This window comes from Oncorhynchus keta, chromosome 35 (genome assembly GCF_023373465.1).
Source record: "Oncorhynchus keta strain PuntledgeMale-10-30-2019 chromosome 35, Oket_V2, whole genome shotgun sequence".
Taxonomy (NCBI): Eukaryota; Metazoa; Chordata; class Actinopteri; order Salmoniformes; family Salmonidae; genus Oncorhynchus; species Oncorhynchus keta.
This window is the reverse complement of record NC_068455.1, coordinates 20,793,755-20,804,236: the sequence shown is the minus strand read 5'-3', so window position 1 is coordinate 20,804,236 and position 10,482 is coordinate 20,793,755. Positions and strand designations below refer to the sequence as shown.

General features: G+C 38.8%; 1 protein-coding gene and 1 long non-coding RNA gene across 2 annotated transcripts; one reads left to right on the top strand and one right to left on the bottom strand.

Annotated features, from left to right (window-relative positions):
* Nucleotides 1-6,138: 6,138 nt before the first annotated feature.
* LOC127915904 (uncharacterized) lies at nt 6,139-7,729 on the bottom strand. Its single transcript, XR_008092880.1, has 2 exons — nt 7,499-7,729; nt 6,139-7,255 (listed from the first exon to the last, which is right to left on the bottom strand). It is a non-coding gene; the product is annotated as an uncharacterized LOC127915904 (long non-coding RNA).
* A 109-nt stretch (nt 7,730-7,838) lies between these two features.
* On the top strand, nt 7,839-10,209 carry LOC118368115 (forkhead box protein G1-like). Its single transcript, XM_035751893.2, has one exon. The coding sequence runs from the start codon at nt 8,011-8,013 to the stop codon at nt 9,247-9,249; it is 1,239 nt and encodes a 412-aa protein (XP_035607786.1). The 5' UTR covers nt 7,839-8,010; the 3' UTR covers nt 9,250-10,209.
* Nucleotides 10,210-10,482: the final 273 nt, after the last annotated feature.

The window sequence follows — 10,482 nt, the reverse complement described above, 5'->3', positions numbered from 1 at the left end:
AAACACCTTGGACCACTTCTCAGATATTCAATTCTGAAATCAGAACAGCACAACTACCAACCACTAACTAAGTTGGGTGAATTTTGGCCCATTCCTCCTAACAGAGCTGGTGTAACTAGCCTAGTGGTTAGAGCGTTGGACTAGTAACTGGAAGGTTGCAAGTTCAAACCCCCGAGCTGACAAGGTACAAATCTGTCATTCTGAGCAGGCAGTTAACCCACTGTTCCCAGGCTGTCATTGAAAATAAGAATGTGTTCTTAACTGACTTGCCTGGTTAAATAAAGGTTAAATTAAAACTGAGTCAGGTTTGTAAGGCCTCTTTTCTTGCACATGCTTTTTCAGTTCTGCCCACACATTTTCTATAGAATTGAGGTCAGGGCTTTGTGATGACCACTCCAATACCTTGACTTTGTTGTCCTTAAGCCATTTTGACGATGGTCATTATGGCCAAACAGTTCTATTTTTGTTTCATCAGACCAGAGGACATTTCTCCAAAAAGTTTGATCTTTGTCCCCATGTGCAGTTGCAAACCGTAGTCTGGCTTTTTTATGGCGGTTTTGGAGCAATGGCTTCTTCCTTGCTGAGCTGCCTTTCAGGTTATGTCGATATAGGACTTGTTTTACTGTGGATATAGATACTTTTGTACCAGTTTCCTCCAGCATCTTCACAAGGTCCTTTGCTGATTGTTCTGGGATTGATCTGCACCTTTCATACCAAAGTACGTTCATCTCTAGGAGACAGAACGCGTCTCCTTCCTGTGCGGTATGACGGCTGCATGGTCCCATGGTGTTGATACTTGCGTACTATTGTTTGTACAGATGAATGTGGTACCTTCAGACATTTGGAAATTGCTCCCAAGGATGAACCAGATTTGTGGAGGTCTACACTTTTTTTTCTGAGGTCTTTGCTGATTTCATTTGATTTTCCCATGATGTCAAGCAAAGAGGCACTGAGTTTGAAGGTAGGCCTTGAAATACATCCACAGGTACACCTCCAATTGACTCAAATTATGTCAATTAGCCTATCAGAACCTTCTAAAGCCATGACATCATTTTCTGGAATTTTCCAAGCTGACTTCTGACCCACTGGAATTGTGATACAGTTAATTATAAGTGAAATAATCTGTCTGTAAACAATTGTTGGAAAAATTACTTGTGTCATGCCCTAACTGACTTGCCAAAACTGTAGTTTGTTAACAAGAAATTTGTGGAGTGGTTGAAAAAGGAGTTTTAATGACTCCAACCTAAGTGTATTTATCTATCCAGTCATAACTTTCTTTTAACAGCTTTATCATTTCATTAAGAAATTAATCTCAGGGTTAAATTTTCAATATAAATTAGTTTACTTATTTATTTATTTTAAACTACAGCAACGCCTCCTTGTCTTCTGTACTCTATTATTACAGTTGTCATATACTTTGGAATTCTATACTGTGGTATTCTATGCTGTGGTATTCTAGTAGGATTGTGCACAAGTGTAGTAGGCTAGTCTGAGTGTATTTATTTGTGATGATCCAACTGCCCCACAATCCAAAGTAATAAGGTTGATAGTGTAGTCTATCAAAATAATCAGACCAATTATTTTGCTAAATTTAACTGAGTATTTTTTACTGCTTGGCTTAATTAAAACATGTTCAACTTATTCCACTACTTTTAAAGAGTTAAAGCAAGTCCCACCATTTTTTCTTCATGAAAAATAACCATCTAGTTTATTTTTGGTCATTTCTTTTTCACTATTTATGTGTGTAGTTATATTTATGACATTTGCATTAGTTTGAGGTTTTCTAGTAATTACAGGACATCATGTTTTGAACATCGATTACGTTGTGTTGGAATTGTGTTTGAAAAGCAACAGAAAAATCAACATCCTAATTGTATAATAATACATTTGAAACGGAACAACATGTTCCAGATATAAAGCCTTACCCTTTATAGTGTTTACGCGGATTCTATAGAAATCATTCATAAGCAAATGTCATCATCTGCCTTGCTACAAGCTGGCAAAGGGCCTATTTGTCCGATTACCAGATATAGCTCTGCATATTCTGTTTAATTTAATATATATGCCTGTCTTTCTTGTTTTACAAAATCGCACCATTAATCGGCTTGCTTGTAAAACATTTAATTGTGAACTACACTGAGTGTAAAAAAGTTAAGGAACACCTAATATCGAGTTGCACCTACCCCCACCCCTCTTTGCCCTCAGAACAGCCCCCATTCTTCAGGGCATGGACTCTACAAGGTGTCGAAAGCGTTCTACAGGGATGCTGGCCCATGTTGACTCCAATGCTTCCCACAGCTGCGTCCAGTTGGCTGGATGTCCTTTGGGGGGTGGACCATTCTTGATACACGGGAAACTGTTGAGCGTGTTAAACCCAGCAGTGTTGCAGTCCTTGACACATTCAAACCCGTGCGCCTGGCACCTACTGCCATACCCCGTTCAAAGGCACTTTGAATGGTGCACAAACACAATTCATGTCTCAATTGTCTCATGGCTTAAAAATCCTTATTTAACCTGTCTCCTCCCCTTTATCTACAATTATTGAAGTGGATTTAACAAATTACATCAATAAGATATCATAGCTTTCACCTGGATTCCCATGGTCAGTCTATGTCATGGAAAGAGCAGGTGTTCCTATTGTTGTGAACACTCAGTGGCCCCAAGCCTATAGAATTGTCTTCATTCGATAGGTTATTCGTTATTCCGATCACGCGCCTCCTAAAGCTGCTGCTGCAGCTGAGTAAATCAATCACCACACAGCTCAAAGATTTAACAATGTTGGTATCGGCCAGTAAAATCAGTTAAGAAAATGTAAATAAATTTTCCTTGATAAACTAATTATAAAACTCCCAAAAATAGGATATTTCCCAAAATGACGAGATTGCAATAGCGACAAATATCTCTGTTCCACAATTTTCTATTTATTACTTCAATTGACCTAACCACAAAAGAGAAAAAATACCTTCCTGTTGTGTATGAACATTGGCTTGAAATTTAGCATCTTTCCGATTTATTGCAGGAGAACATACACACCTTCAATTGAGCTCTCACTTTATGGTTGACCAATAAATGAATATAGTCTGCTACACACATTAGAGGAAGACGAAATGCAAACACTCTTTTCAACTGTGCAGCTATCCCACACATGGCTATCGACTACGGAACATAACGGTAGAAATACTGCAGGCTTGTCTGTTATAAATGAATACAGATTTACAATACAGTGATACAGCACCTCTAAACAAAATCGCAATTAAAAAGTTTCCCGTTAGGTTAGGTCCCCAAAAAGTTATCCACGGCCAGACCAATTTTATAATCAAAATGTATGATCAAATAATTAGGCCTACGTCGAATAATTATTCATTATTATTTATCAAGGTCTATAAATCAATATAAACGGTTTGCTGTGATAAGAGTTGTAGAGATACTTTATCTCTGTACCTAAATTATGCTAAATGTGTTATAAACTGAAGTAGTAACTTGTGTTTCTGTTAGCCATTGCAACACATGCATAGAATAGTTTCATTTAAATTCCAGAGCAAACATTGTATTTTCATTTTATCAATTGAATCAAAATGATTTTCTCCAATACCCCCAAGCCATAAGACTCCTGAACAGCGAATCAAATGTCTACCCAGACTATTTGCATTGTTACCCCCATCCCCTCTTTTACGCTGCTGCTACTCTACTCTTGATCTATGTATAGTCACTTTAACTCTACCTACATGTACATATTCGGTGCCCCCGAAAATTGACTCTTGTACCGGTACCTCCCATATATCGCATCACTATTGTTATTTTACTGCTTATCTATTACTTATCTATTTTTTACTTATTTTTCTAAACTCTATTGTTGGTTAAGGGCTTGTAAGTAAGCATATTTCACTGTAAGGTCTACACTTGTCTACACTTGTTATATTCGACACATGTGACAATAACATTTGTTTCTGCATTGCTTGCTGTTTGGGGTTTTAGGCTGGGTTTCTGTATAGTATTTTATGACATCAGCTGATATAAAAAGGTCTTTATAAATAATTTTGATTGATTGATTGATTCAACAGACTTAGATTTCCCCTCTGCAATACATCAGCTTTGTAAACCAATAGGCTTTCTGTCCTATACCGCTAGGGGGATCTCTGCTCTCATATGTGTGCCAGTATCGTTCAGTTTAATAACGGAGTTTTGCTGTCTGTGCTTGCCTATCGTCTCATGTGCCCGAAAGTGAATAACAACTGTTTAGATTAACGGCCTGTTTATAAATATGTTGCAGTAGGCTTACCTGTTGACATTGTAATCAAAACAAATCCATGCATATACACGGATTAAGCTAATACTTTCAATATTTCTTTTTACTTTTATTTTACTAGGCAAGTCAGTTAAGAACAAATTCGTATTTACAATGATGGCCTACCTCGGACGACGCTGGGCCAATTGTGCGCCACCCTATTGGATTTCCAATCAAGGCCGGATGTGATACGGCCTGGATTCGAACCAGGGACTGTAGTGACGCCTCTTGCGCTGAGATGCAGTGCCTTAGACAGCTGCGTCACTCGGGAGCCCAACTAAATTGTGCTTGTCAGTCTGAGAGATTAAATGGTAAGCCTTTGTTTTAGGTGTGGAACATAACATAGTTGGAATTTTATTTTTTAGAATTATACTTTTATGGCCGGAACTTCGTTCTAAACCATTATAGGCTACCATTAATTTACTTTAGGTTCCCTTACGGAAACATGCAGTTTAAATAACTTTTTATATAAGGTAGACATTTACTTTAGGAAATAAGACAATAATCTAATTATTTTGTTATGCAATAATCGCAACAAATAGACCTACTGATCTCCTACTCTTCGCTATTAATCCTCAATATTGATGTGCTGTGCATCAATCCTAGGTTAATTACCTTATACCGACACCTTAGGATTCAGATAATGTCATAATCGGTGGCTGAGGTAGCAGCGTCTCCAAATATGTGTTTTTAAAACAAGCACATGCATTAACATAGCCGTCACAAAACAAACGATGCGGCACAGCATTTGCAGGGTGTATCAAGTAGATGAATGTGATTTGTGATGATATCGGTTGCATATGCGTCCTCACATACTGGCGCAACACAGGCCTAGGCCATAATTGTCTTTCATGCAGTTTTCAAATGTAGCCTATTTTAATTATTGGTTATTGCTGGAATTTGTTTTACTCGTAGAACCGACATTTATTCGTTAAACATATTAAATTATGTATTGGTGGTTTGCAAACTAATTTGCTATAAGAAAATAGACGATATAGGTTGCAGAGATAATACCACAAACTTCAGAAAGGGCGTGCTCATGGCCTTGTTTGTTTACTCCCGCTGGTTTCCAGAGCTGAAAGAAAGTGTTGACAACCAGTCCGTTCCTTAAGTGATGCGATATGGCTGCTCAGGAGTATCACATTCTCTGTACAACAACTATAGTCTCCGGGAAAGTTGGACTCATCACCACCATCAGAATGCAAGATTTTTTTTTTTTGCACATGTACAATTTAGGAGACACTTTTCCAGAGCGACTTTACATGAGCAATTAGGGTTAAGTGCCTTACTCAAGGGCACATCAACAGATTTTCACCTAGTCAGCTCGGGGATTCTAACCAGAGACCTTTCGGTTACTGGTCCATCGCTATTAACCGATACCTGCCACCTATCATATTGCGCATAGATTAGATATTTGCGTTGCTGGTGCTTATAGGCCTACACAGTTTACCTTTCTTAATTTTTGCAAACCTGAAATGAAATTACACGACTTTTTAAACTATTTGCACTTGGCAATGATATACCAAACGTATTGTTGAAATGTAACTTATCGAACATATTTGGACTATAGGCCTACTAAAAAAAACTTTCATCGTGCTTTGTCCCACTCCCCCTCACTTCAGAAATGGGATAAAAATTAAGTGCGTTACTATAACAGCACAACATATTATTATTATTGTTGTTATTGCTATTATATCGGCTTTATTGTTTTGATTAGATGTTAATAATAGCAGGCAAAAGTATTAAGAAAAATCCGAGGTAGCCAATCGTCATAACACTATCTTAAATCATCAATGACTAATCACCAAACAACATACTGGATATCATACCAACATCATGACAGGACCAAAATATCGAAAAGAACATGATTTGTTTAATTGTGTTATTATTGGACAACTACAACTGGCCGACAACTCCGTTGTTTTTGGATATCTTTGTGTAATCTCTATTTAATTTTTTTCTTCAAACACATGATGTTGGCTTGACATTTCTAACGAATGCCACTAATATTTACATGAATGTGCATCAACAGTAAGTCTAGCCAACAAAAGTCACCTTGTGGGAATTCACAAGGCTCTCAGTTTCCACCACTTCTTTCGCTCTGTTGCGCTCGCTTTTTGGTGAATTTGTCTCGGCGTACGTGCACCTTCGTTCATGTGTGTGTGTGTGTCCCATATGAGTTTACCTAAATATACAAATACACAAATAGACAAGCTCTCTAAGCTGGTTTGACCTGGAACTGGTCTGAGCTGAGCACTGTGAGAACCATATATCATATCCACAATTTAGGCTACTCGTTCTCGCAATACTTTTACGCATCTTGACTAAAGTAATACATTTGAGTTTGAATTTCAGATTTCAGATTAAATCAATGGAAGATTGGTGAAAACGATGCTTTATTCGACTCCCTTTGTTCTTGTAGATTTATGACCATATTTGTATTTATTAAAGATCTCCATTAGGCAGCAGTTCTTCCTGGGCTCCCGCAACATTAAGGCAGTTAAATACAATTAAAGATATGACAAAACATTACATTTCATGACACTTTTCACAACACATTAACTGTGTGCCCTCAGGCAACTACCCCCCTCCATGTGAACCTTGTTACCCGTCAGAGGGATTTACTAGTATGACGAAAATTATTATTAAAGGTCTACTGTACGTTTTGATATGTGGTTAAAGTAGTAGACTTGAATAATAATACTATTAATACAAGGCCTACTTATATACTAGGCCACTGTACTAGGCCTACTACTACTAATCGTAGGCTCGCCTACTACTAGGCTGATAATGGTAGGCCTAATACTAATAATTATGATATGTTTGTGGTGTTTGCAACGCCGCATATCCTATAAATAAAATATAAGGGGTACTTCTTCAAACGATATGTCGAAACCATTACGCACGAGCCCAAGATGGAGATCTCGCTCTCCAAGCAGCTGACCGCCGGGGCTTGGATTTATTTGAACTCTAAAAAGATGGAGGGGAAACAAACAGAATTAAATATGAATTAAGTATAATATTTGAATGCTGCCTGAACATTTAATAAGGACCATGAACATAGGCTTCATGCCGTTTTGCTACGGTGGAGACAGGTAACCTAAATCTTCCTCCATATAAAAATGTCACAGTCATGTCCATTTTTCAAACATAAGATGTCTAATATCCACATTTGAATAGAAGGCTACTTATGCTTGAGACATAAAGTAGTACCTTTCTTCGGCCGCTACATTTCTGTGATCCTCCTTGTGTTTTTTTCCCAACGAAATGTAAACAAACTTTAAAGACGGAGAGATATGTTGAATCAGCAATCTGGAAATTTCAAGAGCAGTGAAATGGATTGAGGTTATGTTATCCATTTTCTTGGTATGATTTTGGTCCGAGAAATAAATCCTTTGTTGATAAGGATGAGCCCATTCTGCGTTGCATTGGTGAACGTGTGTATCCTTGCGCACTTAAGCAACTGCTAAGAACTACTCTGTGATTGGCTGGAAGAAGGGAGGACGCGTTAATACTTATGGTGCTGTGGTTGGCTGTAGTCCGTAAAGGTTCAACCAATTTTTTTTTTACAGCGTAGTGTCTGTGGCTCCATAATTAATTGTAGCTATCTGTCTCCTATCGATGTGTTGTAAAGAACATGAAATAGTTTTTATTAGCAGAGTTGCCAGTGTAAGATATTGAGATATAACTGTGCTGCTGCTTATTGCCATTTGACCTTGCGTGTGATGTTGGATATGGGAGAACGGAAAGAAGTGAAAATGATTCCTAAATCATCTTTCAGTATAAACAGTCTGGTGCCTGAAGCCGTCCAAAGTGACAACCACCACAGAACCGTGTCAGAAGAAGAGGGGAAGAGCCCTTTACCTTCTCTAGTGCAAGATGCAAAGTCAGAGAACATTTGCACCAAAAGTGACAATTCGTCCAATGAAACCACTTGCATGGACGAAAAGGAAAAACAGGAAGAGAAGAAGGATAGCAAAGAGGGAGAGAGCGGTGGGAAAGACGGTGAAAAGAAAAACGGCAAGTACGAGAAACCACCATTCAGCTATAATGCTTTAATTATGATGGCTATTCGGCAGAGTCCGGAGAAACGACTAACTCTGAACGGTATTTACGAATTCATTATGAAGAATTTCCCCTATTACCGGGAGAACAAGCAGGGTTGGCAGAATTCCATCAGGCATAACCTTAGCCTAAACAAATGTTTTGTTAAAGTCCCGCGGCACTATGATGACCCGGGTAAGGGGAACTACTGGATGCTTGACCCCTCGAGTGACGATGTGTTTATCGGTGGGACAACAGGCAAACTTCGCCGGAGATCGACCACATCCAGGGCAAAGTTGGCTTTCAAGCGGGGTGCTCGTCTTACTTCCTCTGGGTTGACCTTTATGGATAGAGCCGGCTCTCTATATTGGCCAATGTCACCATTTCTTTCGCTTCACCATCCGAGGGCCAGCAGCGCGTTGAGCTACAATGGGACATCATCGGCTTACCCTAGTCATCCTATGTCCTACAGTACAATGTTGACTCAAAACAGTTTGGGGAACAACCATTCTTTCCCTTCTTCCAATGGCCTGAGTGTTGACAGACTTGTGAATGGAGACATTCCCTATGCCACTCATCACCTAACGGCGGCGGCGTTGGCGGCCTCTGTGCCATGTGGTCTATCAGTGCCCTGCTCTGGGACTTACTCTTTAAACCCATGTTCGTCCATAAACCTCCTTGCAGGACAGACAAGTTACTTTTTCCCCCATGTCCCGCATCCATCAATGACCTCCCAGAGCAGCGCTTCGATGGCGGCCAGGGTTGCCTCCTCCTCCTCCTCCCCGCAGGCGCCCTCATCTCTTCCCTGTGAGTCTTTAAGGTCTTCGCTACCAAGTTTCTCTTCAGGACTTTCTGGAGGACTTTCTGATTACTTCACACATCATAATCAAGGGTCAACTTCAAATCCACTTATACACTAACAAAACATCCCTCGGGAGCAAGACTGTAAGTGAGCATTTTACACCCGTTTACATTCTAAAACATATAAAGGAAAGTTAAAGTAAACAAAGAGAAAAACTAAATGAAAGCAGCCAGAACTGAAGTCCAGGTATTTTTTAGTAATATTCTGCATTTATTTCTGTGTACGTAGGCATATGTCATGTTTCGGGGAGTTGTTTATTATTCCACCGTCAGCAACGTGCAATGTGATAACAAAAAAAATAAGAGTAAATGTAGGTTTTGGACTGAGAGGCATTACCTTAGAATGTGTATTTAAATAGTCTGCAGATTTGCCTAATTTTAATATTAAGAATATCTAATACCATCACATCAACCACCAGTCTCCATGTTTGCAGTATTATCACGTATCATGAGTGCACTGGTGGAATATGATTTTTGCAACAACAAAAAAATAACACTAATTTGTATATTTTTCCTTTTCAAATAAATGTGTTTTTAAAATGCAGAATAACCATACCAACCCATGGCTCTTTGTTATTTTGTCCTCTCCCATTATGAACAAATTAGGCTAGTACTTTATGACATTCACTTATATATTACATTTTCACAATACTGTTATACTTTATAGACCAAAGAATGGGTTTAGAAAAAATACTTGAGAATTTCAGTATTCAGCACCAGAACAGATTCAGAAGGGGACAAAATGAATGAATGCCTTTAGCTTGTGTTGTGCATATTTTACTGAATGTGGTCACCACCAGACCACATCCTTTTGTACTTAGTGAACTGTCAATACCTATTGTAATTATAGGTTAACTTTGCGAACGTGTAACCCGTGTTGAGCAAACGCCTCATGCAAATATGGAGTGATTGTTTATGTTGTCTTTAAATTTCATGGTTGTGATATTGTGGTCTTATTCCCGTGTTTTTGTCGCTAAAACTGTCAATCGAACAAAATAAAATAATAGGTTACGTCCATATCTGCTGAAAAGTTTTGTCTTTTTTGTCATTCCGAATATTAGTACGTTTCGGTAGGTTGTTATGTTGCATGTGGTTGTTTATTGGACTACTGTGCAGGCAACACTGTGCATGGAGGACCTAGGCCTTGACCGTGAAAGGCCTCCTCGGTTCAGCGTTTGGCTTTGAGAACCAACTGACAAAAACAATGTTTACCCTTTCTTTGTCTCCCTTATTTTCACCACTTGGTACATAGTATGTGTTTGTTAAAGACAAACCAGGCCTACCCATGTTAA